The 24,805-nt window shown below is 41.6% G+C and overlaps 1 protein-coding gene across 8 annotated transcripts in view; it reads left to right on the top strand.

Moving 5' to 3' along the window:
• The window catches only part of LOC140471276 (LIM domain and actin-binding protein 1-like), a 139,701-nt gene that overhangs the window by 56,306 nt on the left and 58,590 nt on the right, over positions 1–24,805 (top strand). For all 8 annotated transcript variants that reach the window (XM_072567246.1, XM_072567252.1, XM_072567250.1 and 5 more), the window contains 3 exons: positions 14,426–14,561; positions 17,244–17,289; positions 24,235–24,717. In XM_072567246.1, the coding sequence (XP_072423347.1) occupies positions 14,443–14,561; positions 17,244–17,289; positions 24,235–24,717 (648 nt within the window). In that variant the 5' untranslated portion in view covers positions 14,426–14,442. The remainder of the gene's footprint in view (positions 1–14,425; positions 14,562–17,243; positions 17,290–24,234; positions 24,718–24,805) is intronic.

The following is a 24,805-nucleotide window of genomic DNA, read 5'->3' as shown; positions in this document are numbered from 1 at the left end:
TCCCCAGTTCTGGGAAAAAGACTGAGTGCATTCACCCTATCCATGCCTCTCATGATCTTTTGCACCTCTGCAAGGTCCCCCCTCAGTCTCCCACGCTCTAAAGAGAAAAAAAAAGTTCTAGCTTGTCCAACCTCTCCCTATAACTTAGACCATTGAGTCCAGGCAACCTCCTTGTAATATTCTTCTGCACTCTTTTACAGTTTAGTAACATCCTCCCTACAACAAAGTGACCAAACTGAACACAATGCTCCCAAATGTGGCCTCACCAATGTCCTCTATGGGATCTCATTAAAAATTGCATAATTCTTTTGAGGGCATGACAAGATGGATGTCAATAGGATGTTTCCTTGGCTGGTGGGATTTAGAACCCAAGGGAGGCAATCACAGCGTAAGGTGCAAGCCATTTAAGAGGAGGAGGGAGAATTTCTTAACGCAAGTGATAAATCTTTGGAATTTTATTGTTCAGAGATCTGTGGAAGCTCACTTACTGAGCAGGTTAAAGATTGAGATTGATAAATTGCTGGGAAGTATTAATCTCAAGGGATTTGGGGAAAATATGGGCAAAAAAGTGTAAAAGTAGATCATCAGCTGTGATCTACTTGGTGGAGCAAGGTCACATGGCTTGCTCCTTCTATTTCTTATGTTCCTATACCTGGTGAGCTTATACATATTCAGATGTGTGCAGATTTGACTTTGTACGTTTCATGTTGCAGCAGCAGATGTTTTGTTAAATCATAGTTTCTTTCTGTGTGAGATGCTGCTGGCTCTCTCCTGATTTCTTTGTTATTTATAATCTGCAAGTGCAGTCAACAAGGAAGAACCTAGCATCTATTGTCTGGTACTTGCTTCTAATATAAATGTATGGTAATAAAATGTTTAAGGGTTAATTATCAATAGAAGGATGTCAAATTAATCTAGTTTGGATCAAGGACCGAAGCTGTTCTGATATCAGCTTTCCGCCAGAGCTTCCCAGTAGTTGGCCTTTGTGAAATTAGAGACAACAAACTGCAAATGGTAGAATCCAGGGTACACCAGCAGGGGGCTGGGCAAACTCAGCAAGCCAGGCAGCATCCGGTGGAGGAGAAGTCAGTGTAGCCTTATACCTGAAACGTTGACTTCTCTACCTGATGCTGCCTGGCTTGCTGTGTTCATCCAGCCTCCTGTTTATCTACCAGAGTAAAATTAGTGCATTTACTTTTGGTTTCAGGAAGCTGCATTAGTTGTGTGTGTTGGGAGACTGAAGATGTTGAACACTTATGAAACTACTCTGAAAGTCATGTGCTGATCTATCTTTGTTCAGCAGGAGTATAGTTTGGTCCCAAGGGAAAGGGGAAAATCTAGTTGCCCACCCTACCTTGCTGGAAGTTTGCTAGCTGCCCAATTCAGGTTTGCTGTCTCATCCTAGGAGTGGGAACAGTCCCCTAAATGTCCTGTGGTCGGGGACTGATGCAAATATGCAGAGGCAAGTAGAGTTTTGAAAAGTGACCAAGCACTTGACGTGCTTTTGTTATGGGCCAGGTCAGACCCCTCAACATTAAGAAGGTAGCCCAGACCCTAACCTTTCTAGTTGTTTTAGGCAGATATAGGGTGGATATCCCAAAAGTGATGCAGCTGATCAGACCACTTGACTTCAAGTAAAACACAATTTATTTACGCACCATCGAATGAAACACAAACAAAAGAAAACCGAATAATAACAAGTTGAAAACTCAACAGACTATATCACAACGTCATGAGGCTGTTCCAATTTGCTGCGACATCCCTTGGCAAAAAAGATACATTCAAGCCCAGGTTCTTACAGGAGGAATGTTAGAGAGAGAGGATCAGCCAGGGATCATTTGTTGAAGCATAGAACCTATTTCACTGTTTCTAACTGCTAAAACTAAACCAAACTAGAAAAATCCCTGAACTGGGAGAACTGGCATGCCCCTTTTCATTGTACAACTGATTTAAAAAACCTAAAAGCCTTTTTCCTGATTGTTGCCTTGGACAGTATCTGTTGGCCATTAGCAAAGGCCCCAAATCCCAGACAAAACCGAACCCATGCCTTTTACAACCCTACTTGAGAAAAAACATGGACAACATAATTTTCTTAAAGGAGAAGCACCGTCCAAGTTTGTTTCCAAGATTTATTTAGGACCACCCCCAAAAAACAAAGGTTGTGGAATTCTTTACTTTGCTTTTCAAGTTTGTTTTTATATAAATTCCACCCTTTTTAAAATGACTTGTCCTTTTTTTTTCCATTGCCCAAATTTTTCTGAATCTGTGACTACCTGATGTACTGTTTTCCATGATTTTGATGTGATGTATCCTGTTCCAACCTTCAGGGATGCTGAAATTAATTGTAGCTATATGGTTAAGGTCCTCAAACTCTGCACAGATCTGGAATAAAACTTAGGTTTTTTTGTGTACTTTTTTAACATCTTATTCACTCTTTCTTATAACGGTGGACTTTATAAGGCTTTGTAATCTGGCAACTTGAACAACTAAATGTACAGTAATGGAATACTGTGCAAGCTTTGTTTTCATACTTCAACTTTCTGACAAAAATATTTTTTGAGCTGCACAAATCTAATGAAGTACTGGTGGCTGTGGTTTGTTTCTGGGATGATCTTGTTTACAAATCTTTCCATGACCTTACCCTTCCCTATCTCTATAACTTCCCCCTGGTCCTTGGAGATGTCCAAGCTCATCTGATTCTGCTGTTTTTTTTTTGCCCATCTCCAGGTTTCCATTGTTGCACTGTTGTGTGGCGATACCTTCAACTGTCAAGACCTTTAAACTCTGGAATTCCTTTCCAACTTATGTGACTTTCCTACCTTTGCTCTCCTGCTTTTTAGATGCTCCTTTAACTTGCCTCTGACCAGGCTTTTGTTGGAAAAACCAGGCTGGTGCATTAATGCTCTTTTAGGGAAAGAAACTGCTGTCCTTACCTTGACTGGCCTACACATGACTCCAGATACATTAATCTTTAATTCTTCTACATATCACAGGAAAAAAAACCCAGGGAAGTGGAAGTGAGGAATTTCAGATCAGCTATGATCCTACTGAATGAGTGTCAGCCTAAAGTGCCCTCTGGACAATTAAGGATTGGTAATAAAATGTTGGTCTGGCCAGTGACTATTTAAAACAAAATGCTATTCTCCCACATGAAGAGAAACTGGATGTGACCATTCCTGACATGAAAGTGAGGGCATGTTTCTGGAGACTACTGCTCATTGCTTGCTCCTCCAACACCTCCGTTTTAGTCCACAGTACCCAACATTTCCATGGGCAGTGACTGTCTGGAACCTTCATCTGCTGAGGTTGGACGTTCACCAGCCTCACCACATCATGATATGTCTCCAACTCACTTAGAATACAGTTCTCCAATTTGTTATTACACTTTGGAACACACTGGTACCTTTTTGTTATAATATTTCTGCCAGGCCATTTTGTGTGTGGGGATAAGCAGCATCCAAAGGATTGAACCAGGGTTCACCTCTGGGCTCATTTTCTTTATTCCCTTGGCACTTACGTGAAGGCTCATAGTATCTCTGCCATGCCTTGCCTTTTTTGTGCTTTGCTGTCTCATTCGGAGCTTAAAGCTTTGCAGTTCTTCTGCTGTACATTGTCTCTTAATGTGGATACAAAGTCAGGTAGCTTGTCATTGTTGGCAGCAGTGATCCGTCATGGGAGGTGAAGACCTCAATGAAAGAAGCTCAGTATTGTTGTGGTCAACAGGGAGTGCAAGGAGCAATGGAACATGAAGGGTTGGAGTAGTGAGGTGGGGGGAGCATTGATCATCAGACTGGTCCTGTGACTCACTCTCAAGCATGACCAAAGTTATTTTCCATTCTAAAATACATTACAAATATGCAATAGAAATGGAAAATGGCTGTGGCCATGCCTATAGTGGGTGGTGGAAGTGTCGTCGTCTTCTCTGTTTTGAGTATGTGGGCTCTATTTGTTAGTGATGTCAGGACCTTCAGTGGGAAATTACATTAATCAGGTGGTTCACCAGTAGAAGTTGATGACCTATGTAACCAGAGTACCCTACATTTGAAATGCATGCACAGCCCAACTCTCTGGAATACAAATCCGAGCCACAAGCAATCGTGACCATGTTATTAGTCATTAGAAATTGATTATAGTCATCTCGGTGAAGCAGATGTAATCACAAGTAACCAATTCAAAGACAATCCAAGGTCTCAACAGTTGGACAAGGGCATAGAACTGATGTCATCTCACCTTGTGCAACAGTGTTTTCCAACATGCTTTTGTATGCAATGCTGCCTTTCTTGGTTGATGTAGGGGTTGGAGGGAAAGGTTTCAGTAATTGTATAGGTTAAAAACAATGACTGCAGATGCTGGAAACCAGATTCTGGATTAGTGGTGCTGGAAGAGCACAGCAGTTCAGGCAGCATCCAAGGAGCAGCGAAATCGACGTTTCGGGCAAAAGTGTTCCAGAGGATTGAGATTGGCCAATGTTGTTCCTTTGTTTTAAGAAGGGAAACCAAAATAAGCCAGGTAATTACAGGCCAGTGAGCCTGACGTCAGTGGTGGGGAAGCTGTTGGGGATGATACAGAGAGATCGGATTTATTCACGTTTGAAAGTGAACGGACTGGTTACTAATCGACAGTACGGGTTTGTACAGGGAAGGTTATGTCTCACCAACTTGATTGAGTTTTTTGAAGTGACGAGAATGATGGAGGAGGGAAGGGCAGTGAATGTTGTCCTCATGAACTTTAATGCAAGGAAGGCATTTGATAAGGTAGGTTTTTAACCTCATGGCAGGCTGGTACAAGTCTCACGGGACCTGGGGTGTGCTGGCTAGACGGATACAGAACCGGCTTGGTCATAGAAAACCGTAGCGATGGAAGGATGCTTTTCGGAATGGACATCAGTAACCCGTGGTGTTCCACAGGGATCAGTGCTGGGACCTTTGCTGTCTGTAATAACTAAATGATGATCCAGAGGAAACCGCAAGTGGTCTGAATAGTAGGTCTGCGCACTGCACCAAAATTGGCAGAGTTCAGAGAGGGAGAAAGATCATCAAAGGATACACAGGGAAGCAGATTACAGATTTGGGGAGAGAAATGAGAGACAGACAAATGAGAGGGGGTGCATTTTGGAAGATCAAATTCAGCTACAAATTATACAATAAAATGACAGAACCCTTAGGATCACTGACATACAAAAGGAATCTGGACATACAGGTCCCTGAAAAAGTGGCAACACAAGTAGATGAGGTGGTCAAGAAGGCATACAGCATGCTTGCCTTCAGCAGCCAGGGCATAGAATATAGAAGTTGGCAAGATACGTTACGGTTGTATAAAACGTTAGTTCGGCCACATTTGGAATATTGCATCTAGTTGTGGTCCCCACATTATCAGAAGGACGTGATTGCCTTAGATTGGGTGCAGAAGAAGGTTTACCTGGTCTATAGGTTGGGTGGATAATCAGAGGATTTTTTTCCCCCAGGGTTGAAAGGTCAGCTACAAGAAGGCACAGGTTCAAGGTGAGGGGGAAAAAGTTGAGACGGGAAGTGCGAGGAAACGTTTTCACACAGAGGGTGGTGGGTGCCTGGAATGTACTGGTCAGTGGAGGTGGTAGAAGCAGGCACATTAGCAACGTTTAAAGGCGGATCTTGATAGACACATGAATAGGAGGCAAACTGAGGAACAAATCTGGCTGGGCAATAAATAGCAGCTCTAAATAAGGATTAGGAATCAATGCATGGAGATTCAAATTCAATTTGGGGAAGAGTAACTTGAGTCTCAAATCACTGTTCTCAACTTAAATGAGGGCAGAGAGTCATGGAGAAAAGTGATTTTAAAAAAAAATCACAGTCTTGGAAAAAAGACTAAGGGGAAGGTCAATGCTTTGCAAAATTTACACCAGTCAAAAGCAAGGATTTTCTTGTCATTTACTTGTGGGATGTGGGCATTGCTGGCTGACCTACCTTTTATTGCTAGCTGCCCTTGAGAAGGTAGTGACGAGCTGCCGCCTTGTACTGCTGCAGTCCACATGCTGCAGGCAGACCCACAGGGAGGCAATTCCAGGATTTTTACCCACTGACACTGAAGAAACAACTATATGTCCAAGTCAGGATAGTGACTGGCTTGGAGGGGATCTTGGAGGTGGTGATGTTCCCCTGAATCTGCCGTTCCTTGTTCTTCTCGATGGAATTGTGGTTCTATGAGAAGGATGGACCATGGCAGTCAGAGAGAGTATCTATTTAAAAACAAAGGCATACGAAATAGAGAAAACTCATGGTAGGCCAGAAGATTAGAATTTTCTTTTAAGAAAGGAAACCAGCAATGGATGACTTAAAGGTAACAGAGGGGAAAACTGGCAAAAAATATTAAAATAAATAGCAAGAGCTTCTATGGGTTTATTTTTTAAAAAGTAGCGAAAGCAACAGTGGAACCAGTGGAAGATGCAACTGTGGAATTGATAATGGGGAACAGGGAAATGGCAGATAAGTTAAGCCAATACTTTGCATCGGTATTCACAGTAGAGAACATGGTAACACCTCAGATACCAGAAGGAAGATGCTAAAGGAAGAAAACATCTTGCAACATTCTTTCTCTTGAGACAAAGCATTTGACAAAGTCATTGGATTAAAAGACAAACAGGTCACGAGCGCCTGATCGCCTGCACTCCAGGGTTTGAAAAGAGGTTGCTACAGAAATACTGAAGGCATTGGGTGAAATACTTCAAAACTCACAATGCCAGGAGGGTTATAGCCGATTGGAAAACTGCTATTATCATCTGATACCCCTGTTCATGAATTTGAAGGAGACAGAAAACGGGAACCTACAGGCCAGTTCGCCTAACATCTATTATCTGGAAAATGCTAGAGACCATGATGAAGAAAGAAATAGGGCCAAATTTAGTAATGCTTAACACAAACTCTCAAAATGGTATTGTGAAAGAGAACTCGTGTTTGACAAATTTGCCAGAGCTATTTGAGGATATAACTAGCATTGTTGATAAAGGGGAACCAGTAGAAGTACTGTATTTGGATTCGTAAAAGACATGTAAAAGATGCCACATAATTACTCACAAGATTGGAGCTCATGGTAATAGGGGCAATGTATTAGCATGGATTGAGAAATGATTAACATACAGAAGACAAAGTCAGGATTAATGGGTCTTTTTCAGGTTGGAAATACATTACTAGTTGAGTGCCACAATAATCAGTCCTAGGCCCAATATTTACTATCTATATTAATGACTTGGAGAAGGGGCAGAGTAATGTATCCAAATTTGGAAAATAGGTGGGAGGGCATGTTATATTGAGAACATAAGGAACCTTCAAGAGGTTATAGAGTTTGAAATGACCGAGCAAAAACGTGTCAGATGGAGCTTCGTGTAGGAAAGCATGAAGACCTGTACTTTGATAGAATCAAATGAATATTGTTATTTAAATAGAGACACTCCAAAGAAAGAGCAGCTGGGTGATTTTGTGCATGAAGCATAAAGATAGCACGCAGATGCAGCAAGTAATCAAGGCAGCCCATGAAATCTTGGCCTTTAAGTCGATAAAAAGTTAGAGTTTAAATATAGGAAGTCTTGTCTGGCATTTATAATCTCTGACTGACTGTGTATTTGCATAGCATTGCCTTTGCTGCATACATCAGAATAAAAGTTCCTATGCCAAAACCCATGGAGGCAATTGAACAGCTCTCGTGTCAAGAGTCCTCCATGTCCCATTGTATGAAGGACTGTTAATTTTGTTTGTGATGCAAATGGTGACTACTCTCAATAGTAGAGACTTGTTCTGTTTTGGGTATTCCCCATACCATTTAATTGGAACTGTGACCAATGGATCCAGCCACAGTAGGGATCATTGTCTCTGTGGTCATTGTGCTATCCAGGCACAGATAAATGAAAGAGGAACAGACCTGCCAGCAAGCCATAGGCTAGCAGCAATCTAAAGTGGGGCAGAACAGCCTCCACATGAAGTCAGTTATCGGTCCTCTTGGGATGTGGAAGAGGTACAGGAGGCCCAGAATCCATAGTCCTCAATGCCATTTCCTCCAGATGTGCAAAATGAAGTCTCACTGCTGACTGAAGATATTTAGATTAGATTAGATTCCTTTTTATAGTATGGAAACAGGCCTTTCGGCCCAACCAGTCCACACCGACCCTCTGAAGAGTAACCCACCCTATATTTACCTCTGACTAATGCACCTAACACTATGGGCAATTCAGTATGGCCAATTCACCTGACTCCTGGAACACGTCACAGAACTGTGCCAACTGCAGTGAGACCTGCAACCTGAGAGATGTGGTCCTCCTATCCTGATCTTAAGGTGATAGCTGCACTAAATATTTATGCACCTGACTGTTTCCATGAATCCACTGGGGACCTGTGTGAGGACCTCTGTCTTCAGCTTAAAAATAAAATGCAGCTGAAGCCGATGTGGTTTGAGCCAGGTCAGTGCTGCAGCCCAGGCATTAATTAGGCTTTGCCAACAAAGCAGGCTTCCCCGGTACAGGGAGCTACAGACTGTGTACACAACACTGAGAGCACCAAGTCTTAAAGCAGCAGAGTTCATCAACAGAAAAAGGGTTCCATTCCATCAATGTAGAAGGAATCTGTGGTCCTTGATCTCATATTGTAGCATTCTGTGCCAGGTACCCTGAAAGCTACCATTATGCCCTAAATCCTTGAGCTACTAGGTATAGGTGTCTCTGCTGCAAAAAGCTTGAGTTCTGTCTCTGCTGCTAATTCATTCTGTCAATTCTTTCTCCTGGACTGGTGAAAGCAGCGCATGAGTGAATCTGTTTTGTTGAATTTGCCTATGCCAAGTGTGTATTTATGGGGTGCTGCTAAATTGGAACAGGTTGTAAGCAAGTAAATAGTGTTCAGTATTTTGAAGTTTCTTTTTTTTTTGTTGCATACACTTTAACTGTGGTGTAAAAACAGGCCTAGTAGTTTGGCCAATCAAATCTCATCTGGAGCGCAGCGCCTTTTAAACAAGAAGAGAAAAGTTGGAGTCCAGGCTGTCTTCCTGATATAGTTTTGAGAAGGATTGGTTCATAACAGGAGACCATGCTGTATCCATGGCTGGATGACCCTGTTATGGAAGCCCCAACTGAGGCAGAGTGTAGAAACAATGCTGCCCATTCTTTGATCAGGGCCATTATGGAACAGACAGTAGGCCTCCTGAAGATGAGGTTCTGATGCTTGTATAGGCTTGGCAGTAGAGTGTACTATATAATCCTCGCATGCTGTGCTCTGTCCAACTGGGGCAGGTGAAGAGGGGATGCTGAAGAGCAGGGAGAGTGGCTCTGAGAAGGAAGGGGAGGACACTGAGCAGTAGGAACATCACTTTCAGCAGGATAGAGCAGATAATGAAAAGGAAAAAAAGGGGGGGGGGGGAAAGGGCAAAATAACATCAATGAACTCTTATGATTTGTCTAAGAGAGTCCAAAAGTTCCTTGGCCTTCTCCAGTGATCCGAAGTTAAACATGGACCCTTCATGGCTAAAGCGTAGTATAGCTGGGTAGCGCAAGGAGTATTGAATGTTTGTTTGTTTGTTTAAATCCCTTAAACACTTCTTTGCTTCATCAAACACCTTCCTCTTTCGAACCAAAGCCAGGGAAAAGTCCTGAAATAACATAATCTTGGATCCTTTATGAGTCATGGCTTGTGGATCTTTCCCAAGATTTCTGGAGGCTTCCAAGAGCATCTGCCTCACCTTCCAGCTCTGCAGCTAGAACAGGACTGGGAGGGGGCGCTGGTTTGAGCTGGGCCCGCGTATTGCGACCCGGCAGGCCCATTCTACCCTTACCTGGCCTGATCCAGCCTTCAAATTCAATAACTGCGGAAGCCACTGTTCAAGGAACCTTGTAAGCTGGCTTTCTTCTTCCCATTTGGGAAGGCCCAGCAAACGAATATTTTTTCGATGACCTCGAGAATCGAGGTCGTCAGTGTGGTCCTCTAAGGTCCGGACTTGCTGCTCGAGAGTCCGGACCCAATCCACGGCCGATTCTGCAAAGGCCTCGGAGGTCGCGGCCTTTAGTTCTGCCCCTCCGACTCGGCATTCAATTTCCTTGATGTCTCTGCCGTGCTTTTGTAGCGTGGCCGAGAGTGAATTCCACTGATTTCGGGACTCTTCAATAAAGGCATCGATCTTCGTGTCGAGTTTAGAGATTATTTCCACGAGGCTCGCCACCGTAGTTAAGTCCCCCGGGCGGCTGTGGACGCCTCTGCTGCAGGTGGGGGAGGGGCTCCTGCCTGCTGAGAACTGCGGGCTCCTTTTTCCCCCTAGTCATTTTTACAGGAGACTGAACTGTATAAAGTTAGTACTAAACCACTAATTATATTAAATAAAAACTATTTTTAGTTGATTTGGTGAGTGTGGTGGGGGAGGTTGGCCCACTTTGCCTAGGTCTTGGGAGGAGCACTATAGACTCCGACTTGCTGAGTCGCCGCCATCTTGGATCTCCCCCTATTATACTTTTTGCATTGTAGCAAATACAGTCCAAGCCTCGCACTTCCACTGAGCTCAGCAATCTGTCTGTAATAAGAAATTTTGCTAAATTGGAGAGTTGTGAACCTTGAGATTCCTTGACCATGGAGGCCTGTGGATATTCGTTCTTTGAGTGGGTTTAAGGTAGAGATAGGTCTGTGATTGTTAATATGGGTTATGGGATTCAGATGGGTAAAAGACACTGAAGTATTGATCTCATTGAATGGCAGAGCAGGCTTGACAGGCCGACTGGCCTGTTCCTTTTCCTGTTCCTTCCTATGATGAGTGTCCCCAGTGGACTGGCATTGAATTGATTACTTGTGATCTTGAAATATTACCCTGGAGTTGAAAATAGGCTTTCAGATCTGATCGGTATCCTCGCCAATGATTTTTTAAATCAAATTGGGCAAACTGTCTCTTGATGATACTGGAGTAGAACGATTTATGGAAGGAAGTTTGTAATTCTCCCATACAAATAAGGTAATGCATATCATTCCATAAGTCATGCTTTATCTACTTAACCATACAACTATTTGAGCTGAACAGCACATCGGGATGTTATTTGTTTATTGTTGGGAGTGGAGCAAAATGTTTTTTTTTGGAAACTTCACGTAAAGGATAAGATTGCAGCATAGCTAGAAGCAATTGGCCTAGAGCATGGCTACCTAGTCCAGAAAAGTCCTGATTTGGTCTGTTAGATGGAAAGATGGTGGTTATTGTTGGGGGTTGGACTGCGGTGGTTGGGGGAGGGGGAAAAGAGAGCGAGAGCAATCTGTTCTTTTGAGGTATCAGTAAAGGCACTACAATTTGGTTACGGTTGTTTGAGAGAAAACTTTAGCTCTGCATTCAGTTTTTAGTGACTCTGCTATACAGGCATTTGTGCTGATATTGGGCTCATCTCTGCTGTACCTCCTTTTCAAAGTTAAATAGCCTGCCAGCACTCCCCAACTGTTGCATATGAATGCTGACACTTTTACACTAGTCCAGTAAGAACGTCTCCAAAGGTATGCACTGCCAATAAAGCAAACATTCAGGCACTTCAGGTGAGCTGACTAATTGGAAAGTACCAATTTTTTTTGAGATAAAGTTGACTGAAGAGATTAGTTTTGATTATCGCCGAATGTTTGCAACACTTCAGAATGTGAATCTTGCAAACAGAACTGGTCAGTGTTTTCAATCCTCGATACCCTGCAACCTTTTTTTTTCTGTCTGGGCCTGTATGGATTTTTCCATAGTCATTTAGGAAAATCTAATAAATGGCTTTAGAGGAAGTATCAAACGTTAATTTCTTGAGTCTTTCAAAACACCATTGTTAAAATATTGGGTGGATCCTCATAACTGTGTGAACACTACTTCAGGTAGTCTGTGTCAGAACATGATTTCTCTTCAAGATTGTAGAAGTAGCTTACAAAGTGAAACACTGCCATTTATATATCATCGCTTTACTAGATTACAACGTTTATTTCCCTCCTACCTCCTTTTAGTTGCTTCCAGATAAAAGAAAATATCATGCTTTTGTTTAAACAGTAATTTGTAGACATTGATTTGTCTTTTCAATTGAATCCTTTCTTGCTTTAACCAGTTGAAGGATTGATTGCTTAATCCGTGACGACCAGAGATCAGCATGTTGAAATTTGCAGATATGATGCTAGTAAATGGATGTACTCAACACTAAAGAATGTTTTTGGTAATGGTTCCTATTGCTGTTATACAGGTTATTAACACTTGCATTGCTGAAACACACTGACTGTCAAACCAATCATTGGGTTGAGTTTTTTCCAGAAAGGATTCAAAAATTCTGTTGCTGTTGACTTAAATCAGTAACTAATCTCATCTATTTTCTCTCCCTCCCTCTCTCGCGCTCGCTCTCTCTCGCGCGCGCGCCCTCGCTCGCTCTCTCGCGCGCGCTAGCACTCATTTGCCTGCAAACTCAACATCAAACAGCCTCTGAACTGTAAATTTAGAATGAAATTAAATCAGTATGCAATATTGGGTTCAAGTCCCACCTGATCCATGTGTGCCATGACATCTCTGAACATGTTGATTAGAACATAACTGCAATGTTATTTTACAGGTGGTAAGAAATCAATTCTTGCCTGAAATTTCTTCACTAAATATGATTTCACACTGACACTTCACGGAGTTGCAGAAATGTTACGGCACAGAACAAGATCATTTAGTCTATCATGCCTGCAACGGTTTATTAAATGAGCATTATTACCTAGTGCCAAATATAATTAAGTTGGTGTCCAGGAAACCATTATTTGTACTGACTTCTGGAGATTTTAGCAAATCTGGATTTGGGCTCCTTTTTATCCTGACAGTAGACTTAGACCGCTGTTAAAAACTGGCTTTCAGTCTACTGTCATGTATAAAGGAGCTGAATATCAGCTCGCCAACACAGCTGTCGTGTAATTTGACCCAAACAAGTCGCAATTTTTATTTCAAAAAAATTTCATGTTTGCAATCATATGAACTGTGAGGACAAATATATTGTCAAGGATAAGGGATTTCTTTGGGAGGTAAAAAAAGAAAAGCCACCAAAAAGATAACATGTGACTCAATAACACCCATTACCTTGAAAATCCAAGAGTGTATTTTTGCTTTCTTTTGAGTTTTACAAGTGAACAGGATAAACAGCTGTGCATCAGGTCAGATAGAGGGATCTGGAAATTTTTTTTTGGCTTGGGGGAGCGGAAACACCAATAGCTTGAAGAAATCCCTTTTTTGGTTTCCCTTTGCAGAGATCTTGGCTAAAGCTGGATCTGCAAAACTGTTACCCCTAAGAAAGGGAAGTAGTTTAGGACCATTAAGAAAGAGGTTACCTTTGTATAAGAAGGTTAGTTTAAAAGTTCCACAGCAGAAGTGAAGGGGTTAAATTCCTGAAGGGGCATTTGAAGCTGAGAAAGTGTAAGCTCAGTTGTGTGAAGGCTCAATGAAGAGGCTGTCAGGTTCTTGAAAATTGAAGCTATGATTAAATTAATCCCTGTAGATGAGATTGGGAAGGGAATTTCTCTTTGTGAATACTGTGCTTTTTGGATTTATGGGATTGTATTTTACTATGTTGTGAAAGTTTTTAATTTGTATAAATAGTTTGGTTTATTCTGTTTTTATTACAAAATACACTCCTGTTTTATTGTTGAAACTAAATTCACAGCATTGTGTGCTTGTACTTCAGTGAAAGACCACCACTGTTTTAAAACATTTTTTTGCATCAAAGCCAAATTTTCAGTCTGGGATGATCTGACTTTGCTAGTAGTAACATTAGTGGGATCATAACACTAGAAATGAGGATTTGGTTTGAGCGTGGAAAAGTGCATTTCCCTTTTGCCTTGAGAAAGTGAAAAAAATTTTTTTTCATATCAAGGGTGAAAGCAGCAGTATACTATCAGAAAGAAACTGAAGGAATTTAAAGAGACACAGCCAAAGTAATGTGGAAAGCTAAAGAAATTTGGTTATATGCGTCAATGGTCTAAAACAGCTTAAAAAGTACATTTGTTCTTCAGTGAATTCCAGTAAAATGTTAGTTTCATATCAAAAGTAGGGGGCTGTGTTTGTTGGGTAAATGCTTGGAGTTTTGCTGAACCATTTGGATTAACAGGGATCTGTCTCTCACTGTTTCACTGGTTTGATTAAGTATCTTGGAATATTGTACTATACAGAACCAAGCTGTAGGTATAATCACCTTGCATGTACCAGTTGAGTTTTTAAAAAAATCTTTAATACTGTCATTGTGTTTGTGTAGCAATACAGGTGCACAATCCTTTATCCGAAATCCAAAATCTTTTCGTGGAGTGTGGAGCGTTCTTTTGGCGTGAGGGCAGGCGACCCCCAACTCTATACATGCACACACATTCAAACCACATCACTCTGAGTTGGAGGTGGAGTTGGAGTTAACAACAGTATCAGTGTTATTTACTAAATTACACACACTCTCTTTTTTTTTTATGTGCAGGCAAACCTATAGAGGACATGGAGCGATCACCATTCACCAGAGGGCAATGGACATCTCAGTCCCTGCGGATTACTGCCAAAGAGCTGTCTATCGTTAATAAAAGGGGAACGGCGGCTCTGAGGGAACGTTTTTCTAAGTAAGTACATTAAATAGGGAAGATAAGTAGCTTTCTAGGTCGACGAAGGTTGGCTGTCCCTTTCTGCTTGTGTGCCATGTGATGTTTTGCCATTTGACCCTCTTAGGAATCTGTATTTGTTAATACAGACCTGAGCCTACAGGCTTAAAGTGAAGGATGCTGTTTTCCCAAATTGCAAATGGCTGAAAACTCAACTCTGGTCCACATGGTTATTTGCCTGCACCTCGAATTTTGCACTAAGTTGCCATCCACATGCATCGTTTGAGATGGTATTGGAAGTAAGCCATTCTCTGCATTCTTCAGTGAGATGACATTTAAAATTTTCCCCTCTCACGCTAAACCTATGCCCTCTAGTGTTTGAACCCCCCCCCCCCCCCCGCCCAAACAAGGAAACCTCCTTGTTTATTTATCCTATCCATGCCCCTCATGCTTTTTCAACCTCTCAGGTCACCCCTCAGCCTCTAATGCTCCAGAGAAAACAGCCCCAGCCTACTCAGCCTCTCTCTATAGCTCAAACCCTCCAACCCTGGCAGCATCCTTTTCTGAGCCCTTTCAAGTTTCGCAACATCCTTCCCATACAAGGAAGACCAGCATTGCACATAATATTCCAAAAGTCCTGTATAGCCACAACATGACCTCCCAATTCCTACACTTGATGCTCTGACCAGTAAAAGGAAAACATACCAAATGCCACCTTCACTCACCTGTCTACCTGTGACTCCACTTTCAAGGAGCTATGAACCTGCACTCCAAGGTGTCTTTGTTCAGCAACACTCCTCAGGACTTTACTCTTAAATGTACAAGTCCTGCCCTGGTTTTCCTTTCCAAAATGCAGCACCTCACATTTATCTAAATTAAACTCCATCTGCTGCTCCTCAACCCATTCGCCCATCTGATCAAGATCCCATTGTACTCTGCAGTAACCTTCTTCGCTGTCCACTACACCTCCAATTTTAGTGTCATCTGCAAACTTCCTAACTATATCTCCTATGCTCACGCCCAAATCATTTATATAAATGATGAAAGGTAGCGGACACAGCACCGATCCTTGTGGCACTCCACTGGTCACAGGCCTGGAGAGTTGCCTTTCAGACTAGAGGCCTGTGACCAGTGGTGTTCCACAAGGATCGGTGCTGTGTCCACTGCTTTTCGTCATTTATATAAATGATTAGATGTGAACATTGGAGGCATGTGTGCAGTGATATGGGGAAAAGGCAGGAGGTTGGCACTATACAATAGAACCTGTGCAGGCATGATGGGCCAAATGGCCTCCTTTTGCACCATAGCACTTCTGTGATTCTGCAACACTTTGGTTTCTAAAACCATTGGCCATGGCAATTCCAACCCATCTTGTTTTTAATCTTTTCTGTCAGTTTTGTTTTTCCCCATCCCCTTTTAATCCTGAAGATTCTGCCTCCCTTACAACAATTGATCATTTAGTACCTTAAGTGTTTGTCATTCATGGTTTACCACTAATCAAATATGTTGGCTGACTATTTTGCCTAATGTGAGATTTTTCTTTTCTCCATGAGACATCTAGATAGGTAGTGGGACCTTGATCATTAATTACCCCATATTTTCCCCCAGTTCTCGTTAGAGGCAAGCACAAACTTGGGATCTTCCTGGTGACTTCACTTGGGAGATAGCTGATCAAGCTTGGGTTACTGACCAGCATGTGTGTAGTTTCCTGCTTGATCAGATGTTCATATTGTTTTGGAGCCAGTTGAGCATAAGAATGCATATATATGAAACTTTTCTGCTTCACCTTTTTTTTTGTTATTAATTTTAGAAATTCATGTAATTTGTTGAAGATATAACATTTCAAACTTTTTAGGGTTGAATTGCAAAAAATACTGAGTGCACTTTATAAAGGTTTAGCCTTCTAAACCTTGTTTGCATCTTCTGGGAATGTTTTTGAGCTGTAGAATACTGATTCGATTTGTGCACGGGCATGCTAGTGCCGCATGTAGTTTTCACCAAGTAGCTTACTGGTGGTGTCCCTTGTGATTAATCAGATGTCGCCAATCTGAGTTATGTGCGGAGGGAGAAGTGGGATTTTGTTTGCTTCTAAAAACTGTTTTAGAACTGTTATTGGAACTCCACGCTTCCGTCCAATCCAACTTTTAGACAAAGAGGGAGCTGGAGGATGCATATTTTAAACGGCAGGTTCCTCAGCCAAATTCTTTTGTCGAGAGGGGATTGGACAGCAAATGTCAGGAAACCTGACATTATTGACCAAACTTGGACTGGTTTCTACTTGTTGTCTTGGTTTCAGATTTGTACCCATATTGGTAACTAGCAGCTGGAACTCAAATTTATTTTCTCCACTCAAGTCCAGGCAAACCAAAATCCTGTTGTAGAAATCCCGCATTGAAAGCCTTAGACTAGGATTTTGGAGTTCATCTCCTTTCTCTGCACGACACTCTTGTGCTGCCTTTGCACTCCTATCTTCATTCTTTTTCAGTTGTATTGAAAATAGTTGTCAATAAACATGAGGGAAGAGATTCTGAAGCATTGTAGTGTGTCTGTTTGCTCAATAACAATGTCTGTCTGTGTCAGATTTGTACAGTTTACGCATCAAATCCCATCTCATTAGTGAATGGTCTAATGATGCATTCAGCATTCTGTGCTAAAAGTCTTCCATGATTTGATGCCTAATAATCCCGGTCTCTTTGCCCTCAGGTATCAGAAAGCAGCAGAGGAAGCAAGCAGTGAACGAAAGAAAGGGGTAGGTGCACCTTTTCAGATTGGTTGTGATTTATTTCTGCTTTGCATGTGCAGAGAATGTATATTGAGCTGGAATTACTCAGTGAAAACTTGCTAGCTAAAAATAATCATATGCTTTTAGAATTTTGAGGTTTTTTGCACTCTTGTACATGCTCTCACAAATCGGAAATTATAATGTACATGATCAGTAAGTGGTTATTCTCTGATTACTATACCATAGTAGTCTCATTCTCATAACCTTTCCACCTGCTCTGGCAGGATTTGTGCTTGATATACACATCTCTTTGAATTGATTTTCTCGAGCATCTACTGACTGGTCAATAGAATAGCTTTGCATTGACTCAAGATATTCATTCACTGTATTTGTTAGTTGGGTTGTACTATAGAAGGTCAGAGATATGGGCTTGAATTTTTAAAACTTGGTTAACAAACCTGAACTGAAATGCGCAGCAGGTCAGGCAGCATCCAAGGAACAGGAGAATCGACGTTTCGGGCATAAGCCCTTCTTCAGGATTCCTGAAGAAGGGCTTATGCCCGAAACGTCGATTCTCCTGTTCCTTGGATGCTGCCTGACCTGCGCTTTTCCAGCAACACATTTTCAGCTCTGATCTCCAGCATCTGCAGTCCTCACTTTCTCCTTAACAAACCTGAAGTCAAGGTGAAAAAGTGAATGAAGCTTGTACACCTGTTGGAAGATGTTTCACTTATTCCTGTGAAATGCCAGCAGGAACTGAGTGTTGCATTTTTGTTCCTTGGCATCATTGTGCAGTTATTGTGGTTCTTATTCTCTACCTCATCTGCATCTCCAAAGTTGTTCCTCCCCAACAACTCAAAGGATTGAAATGCCTGCAGAGTATCCCTTTTTTTTAAAAAATTAATTTTAAAAAATTCATTCACGGGATGTAGGTATCACCATCCAAGCCAGCATTTGTTACCCACTCATAATTGCCCAGTGGGCAGTTAAGTGTCAAATGAGGTGATGGCCTAGTGGTATTTTCACTGGATTGTTAATCTAGAGACCCAGATCATGTTCTGGGGAACCAGGATTGAATCCTGCCCTGTGATAATAATTTGTGTCTTGAGTGTAGCCGTGCAGTCTAAGGTGTGGCATTTAGGCTCCAGTCTCTAGAGGCATGGGTTTGAATCTGACTGCTACCATATGCTGTTAGTATGTTAGATGAATCGCAGTGTGGGTGAGCACTTTATGGGCGGCATAGTGGTTCAGTGGTTAGCACTGCTACCTCAGTGCCAGGGACCTGGGTTCAATTTCACCCTCTGGTGACTGTCTGCCTGTGTGGAGTTGGTATGTTCTCCCAGTTTCTGTGGGTACTTTGGTTTCTTTCTGTCCAAAGATGTGCAGGTTGGGTGGATTAGCCATGCTAAATTGCCCCATAGTGTCCAGAGATGTGCATTGGAAATGTAGGGTGGCAGGGATAGGTTGGGGGTCTGGATCTGGGTGGGATGCTGATCAGTGTGGACTCGATGGGCCAAATGGCCTTTTTGCACACTGTAGGGATTTTGTGACATGTAGGCCAGACCAGCTAAGGATGGCAGTTTCCTTCCCTCAAGAATATTAGTGAACCAGATGAGTTTTTCCTGACAATGGTTTCATTGGTATCCTAATTCCAGAGAGGAGTTGAATTCAGTTTATACCATCTGCCATGGCCGGATTTGTACCCAAGTCCCCAGAGCATTACCAGGATCTCTGGTGATAATATCATCAAGGCCATCATTTTCCCTAAAATCACCTAAATCATAATAAATATAATTGATCCACAAGTACAGAAAACCAAGCCAAAATGGGCTATCAGTGAGGAAACCTATTTTGCCACCAGCATCTAATACAGAGGAGTTGAACTGGTATATAACTTCCTCCTTTTTATAAATCTACTGGCACAGAGCTCCTGCAAAGATTCATTTGTACTAGTTGATACGATTGAATTTGTTGAAGTAGTCTGCAGGATCTAAATCTTTGACTTTTTGCAAAGAACACTATAGTTGTGTGAAAAATCACAACACCAGGTTATAGTGCAACAGGTTTATTTGGAAGCACTAGCTTTTAGAGTGCTGCTCCTTCATCAGGTGGACACAAAGCTAGTGCTTCCAAATAAACCTGTTGGACTGTAATCTGGTGTTGTGTGATTTGGAACCCCAGTCCAACACTGGCTTCTCCATACCATTGTTAATTTAGAACCTAGTTAAGATTGGAATTTTTCTTCCTGGAATTTTTGAAATGATATCCACACTGGGAGGGCAGAGGTTAAGTAGTTAATTTCTAACTTCCAAACATTAGGTTACTAAATTAGATCAGTAGTAGCTAAGGCATTTGAATCAGCTGTGTCCCAGATTTGGTTGCAGTGCTGAGTTAATTGGTAGTAGAAGTGTGACAATTGATAACAACCATACTAAAATAGACCAGAGAAAGTTGACCAGTATTTCTACTGGCTATCCAGTGACCCCTGTTGGTATGACTTTTTGCTTTTGTTTGCTTGATAAAGATGAGTCCAGTTTGGTTGTGCTGCTTAGACAATGCGGGACTGGAGACAGGAAGGATCACCACTTTTTTCAGCATTTTAGAGGAAGAAGAAATTGGCAGATGGAAAATTTAATAGTCTTGTATCTGTTTAGACCATAAGAATATCTTACAATAATTTCTTATTGTTTCTTTTATTTTATCTTGGGGAAATTACATGGTTAAGTTTCAACAAAAGTTCTTAATTCTTTTGTGTTTGAGAATTGTAACATGATGATCCCAGTTGAGGTCAGTTATGCTCTTTCTTGGCACAAACTTCCCTTTTATCCCACTGAGCCCTTGCCACTATAAAATACATACACTTCGGAATCTTTGTTTCTGGTAAGTAAGGATTTTTTTTATCCAGGGCTTGTATTAAATGCCAAATGTCCTTGGGTAACCATTCACAGGGTTAGGTGGTCACTTAGTTTTTGAAGAGTTAAATTTGTGAGGTGGACCTCCAGTTGAGTTTATCCAGTAATCCCTTTTAATTCCCCCAGGCTTTGTCTGGCCTTTTCCCTCTCTTTCAAACTGTGGGAAAATGAAAGGAGCATAAGCACCTGGTGTTGATGAATTGCATACAGGTACAGTTATTACTAATGTTCAATGCTCTAAAGGTAAACTTAGAATTGTTCATAAATATAGTATTGGAAAGCATCAAGATCAACCAGTCGAAAGAACCTAAATTGTTTTTGTAAAGTTTAGTATTTTGACAAGGATTTTTGTACTCTTGCATCTACTTTTGAACCTTTTTTTTTCCCCTAAATGTATGGATATTGGCCCACCAAGGAGTCAAAACAAGTGGATGGGCATAAAGATACAAGCTAACCATAATCTAATTGACTAGCAGAACAAGTTCAAGGGCCTTAATGACCTACTTCTGTTATTAACATGCATTTGCCAGGTATGGTCTTATGCCTTTCTTTTGGTGCTGAATCAATGTTTGCCCCTCTCTTTTTCAGTTTCTAAATTCCCAATGTTTATCTTAACTCTGCTGGAAAGTGAATGAGGGCAAAGTTGTAATCAGTTATGATGCCCACCCAATTTACCATCTAGATTCTGTTATGCGGATTGAAATGGGGGATGTTAACAGGAAAAATTAGTGTGTCTGATCCATTGCCCAACCCTTCCACAGAGGTATCATAACCCACCATACTGATGATATCATTAACTTTATTGCTATTTTATCTAATTTTCTAATCAACCTTTTCAGAGATGTTATCACATACCTCTGGAGCAGGTGGGACTTGAACCCTGGCTTGCAGATCCAGGGGTAGGGACATCACCACTGTGCTGCAAGAGGGCCCTGATTAACTACTTATGTCAGTAGTCTTAACTCTTTCACTTGACCAATGTTGCTCAATTAGCAAGCTTTGCTGGTTGAAGCCTGCTATGTTGCCACTGTGCTCACTATATGTCCATTGTGAAAGATATGATGACAGGAAATGAGTAACTAAGTATAAAGCATAACTAACTGCCAAAGTTTACATCTACAGGATGTTTCTGGGATTGTGCCAGGTTGAATTTGTTGTTTGAACTATTCAGCTACAGATAACTCTTGTGCAATGCTGTCAAGTCTCTGTTTGTTGGTGCAGCTTGGATTGGCTATGAAATTCGAAAAGCTAAAGGAAAAGCCTTGGGGGGGGTGCACACACACACACACACACACACACACACACACACACCATATTTGAGACATTGTAGAAAGCGAAAATAATTGAATTACTTGATGTTGCCACAGTATTCTCCTTCTTCCCTTCCTCTTTCTTCCCATCCCTTTTTAATGATCCCAGTGCCTGCCCTTAAGCTTCGTTGGGATAATATGGTTTCAAGGACACTGGCTGTACCCTTTGGTAAAAACAATGACTGCAGATATTGGAAACCAGATTCTAGATTAGAGTGGTGCTGGAAAAGCACAGCAGTTCAGGCAGCATGCGAGGAGCAGGAAAATCGACGTTTTGGGCAAAAGCCCTTCATCAGCCCTTTAGCCCGAAACGTGGATTTTCCTGCTCCTCGCATGCTGCCTGAATGGCTGTGCTTTTCCAGCACCACTCTAATCTAGAACTTGTACCCTTTGGTACTCTATTGCAAGTGGTCTATGATTCAGCAGCCTAGATTATTAACAACTTTTACTGTGGAAGGCCTTATTAAGAAGTTTGATTCCTCCTTTGTGCTTATGTTGCAGCAGGAGTTACTAAATGGCTGCTGTCGCTCTAGATTCCCATCTGATAACCCCAATCTAGTCTGAGATCAATGGGTTGCTTTGATTGAAATTGGCTGTTGTGAATATGTTGAGGACTGAAATTGCCAACTGTATTTATGTGATGTAACTCTATACCATTTGATAGTGTTACTCTACCATTAAGGATGCTCAATTTTAAATTTAAGCCACTGTACCATTTCACAGAAATTAGCAGGGCCGTGCAGCCCATTGTGCTTATGCAAACTGTTTGAAAGAATGGTGTGATTTAGTCCTGCTCCCTTGCCAAATTACCTTCAAGTAGTGAGTAGTTTTAGAATTCCTTTTAGAACGTTAGTAGTGATTCTGCTTTGTCCAGCCTTGCTGCAGTGATATGCCTTCACTTTTAAAGACAAAGACAGGATAATGATAAAGTACATTCTTCATGATTTATCGATGTAGGGGCCCTGTGACCTCTTTGGCTACTTCTGTTACTCTGGGCTGGGTGGGGGGAAATTATTGATGGTAGTTCCCATAGTTCATACCACTACTGGCTAGGGGTGGGGAAATTTTCCCATTAGCTCTTGATAGATAGGATGCCCTATCTCTACTCTGCTCATGGTTGATTGTCATGAAAACTCCCACTGTTCATTTTTGCATCCTCTGAGCAAAGTTCCATCTAAGCCACTGAGTAATTAATGTTCTCTCACAAGTCGAGCACAAGTTACTCTCTCACTGCATGGTTGTACAAAACCATTTACCAGCCCACGCACTTAAATGAATAGATCATGCACGATAAAGAAATAATTATCAGAGACATGGCCTTGAAGTTAGGAGCGTACAGGTTCAAATTCCGCTCCAGAGTCCTGAGCCAGTAAGCCAAGCTAGCATTCCTAATTCAGTACTGTCTTTTGCACTGATGGTGAAACTGAGACTGTGAATATCAAAAGGTCCTTTAGTTGTACTTCAAAGGAAGCTGGGACGTTCTCCCTAGTGTCCTGAACAATATTTATCCTTTTGGCCAACATTAATTGCTTTTTTTAAAAAAAACACAAAATCACAGTGCTGCTTGTAGAACTGTTGTGTGCAACTAGCCTGCTGATTTCCCTACATTACAGTATTTGTCACACCTTCATTTTGCATTGGCTGTAAAATGCTTTGTAAAAGGGGCTTTTGCCCAAAACGTCGATTTTACTGCACTTCGGATGCTGCCTGAACTGCTGTGCTCTTCCAGCACCACTAATACAGAATGTAAAATGCTTTGGAATATCCTGTGTTTGTAAAAAGGTGCTATTTAAATGCAAGTTTGTCCTTCACCTTTCAGGGAAGGGGGGGGGGGGGCAAATGCCTCTGCTGTGTCTGACCTTGATGTGATCTCAGTTTAACACTGTTTTGTGCTTGATTCTTTAATGTAAAAATACAGACCACCATTAACTTCTCAAAGTAGCTACAGATGAGCAATAAGTGGCTCCTTCCTCGCGTGGTAAATCCACTATAAAAACATTTGTGTTTTTTATTAAAAAGGTAACCTCCCATTGTTAGGAACCTGGGTTTCCAGTGTTGGCTAAAAGATTTAGTCAATGAGCAAAACTTTCTGCTTGGGTTGTTAACCCACTGTTGACTGCATTCGTAAACCTAAAGTCAGCAACTTGTCCAGCAGCAACAGAGACAACTTTGTTCTGTGCATATGCAGATCTTGTGAACTGCTGCTGGATACATTGGCTGCACTTTGTTGCTCAGTATTTGAAGAACAGTTCAAAGTATGAGTATAAAGTTGGGGGAGCATTATAGGCATGACACTCCTCAAGTCAAAATGGCAAATTTGAAACCTCAATTTGCTGGAAATTTGAAACTGGGTCATCCCAGTACTACTGAATTGCCCTGGAATTTCTTTTTTGTTGTCTTGGATTGCAGCGTAAAACTCTTTTTTGTGTACTCATTTAATTTGATAAGTAAAATCCTTAACAATTCCCTTCATTGTTCTTCCTTTTTCCTTATAAGGAATTTCTCTACTGTTTTATCATTTCCTGCTTTGGTTTCCTGGCTTTCTGCTATGCCCTGAGGGGAGAAATGCCTGTACAAGTTGTAACACTAAATGGTTGCAGCTGCCTAAGTAACTCACAGCACTGGTGACACGTATGTTTTGTGTGTGTATGCGCGCACTGTTTCCTGTTTGCAAAGCAACAACAAAACTTTCAATCTGTGCTGTGGCCATTCCTTCTCTGTAATGGGTTTCAAATTCTGTCTTCTTGCAGAACACTGAAAATCTTCCCCCGACCCTGAGGAAAGGGACATTGAGCATCTTGAAAAAGAAGTGGGAAATTCCAGAAAGTTCCACAGCACAACCAGTGCCTCCAAAGTCGCCTGTCAGAATTAATCGTGCAGATTCCCGGGCTCAGATTGCTGCTGTCAGCCCAAAAGCAGACTCTAGCTTTGTGCCTCTGAGTGAGTCGGATCAGAATTTGGAGACTACCACAAGAGTCAAGTCTCCCAGGAGCCCAGGGGTCTTGAGCAGATTTCCTTATCCTGGTACAGAGTGTGAAGGCCAGGCTGAGTTAAAGATGGAAAAAATGCTTTCTAAGGAGGGGAACGAAGTGGAGAATGGAACAGCACAAGATTTGACAAACTCTCCTAAAATTGAGAAGTTTAATGTCCCACTGAACAGCTTGAAAATGATGTTTGAGAAGGGGGATGCACATATTCCGCTTAAGCACAGACACCATGAAATCCCAGCAAAGGTAAGTGTTTCCCCCAAGTCATTTGTTTCAATACAGGCTTCCTTTAGGCTTAGTTAATTTTATTCTGAGCTTAAGTTTGATGTCTTTG

The sequence above is a fragment of the Chiloscyllium punctatum genome, chromosome X (genome assembly GCF_047496795.1).
Source record: "Chiloscyllium punctatum isolate Juve2018m chromosome X, sChiPun1.3, whole genome shotgun sequence".
Lineage (NCBI taxonomy): Eukaryota > Metazoa > Chordata > Chondrichthyes > Orectolobiformes > Hemiscylliidae > Chiloscyllium > Chiloscyllium punctatum.
This window is presented reverse-complemented; position numbering and strand designations above follow the sequence as displayed.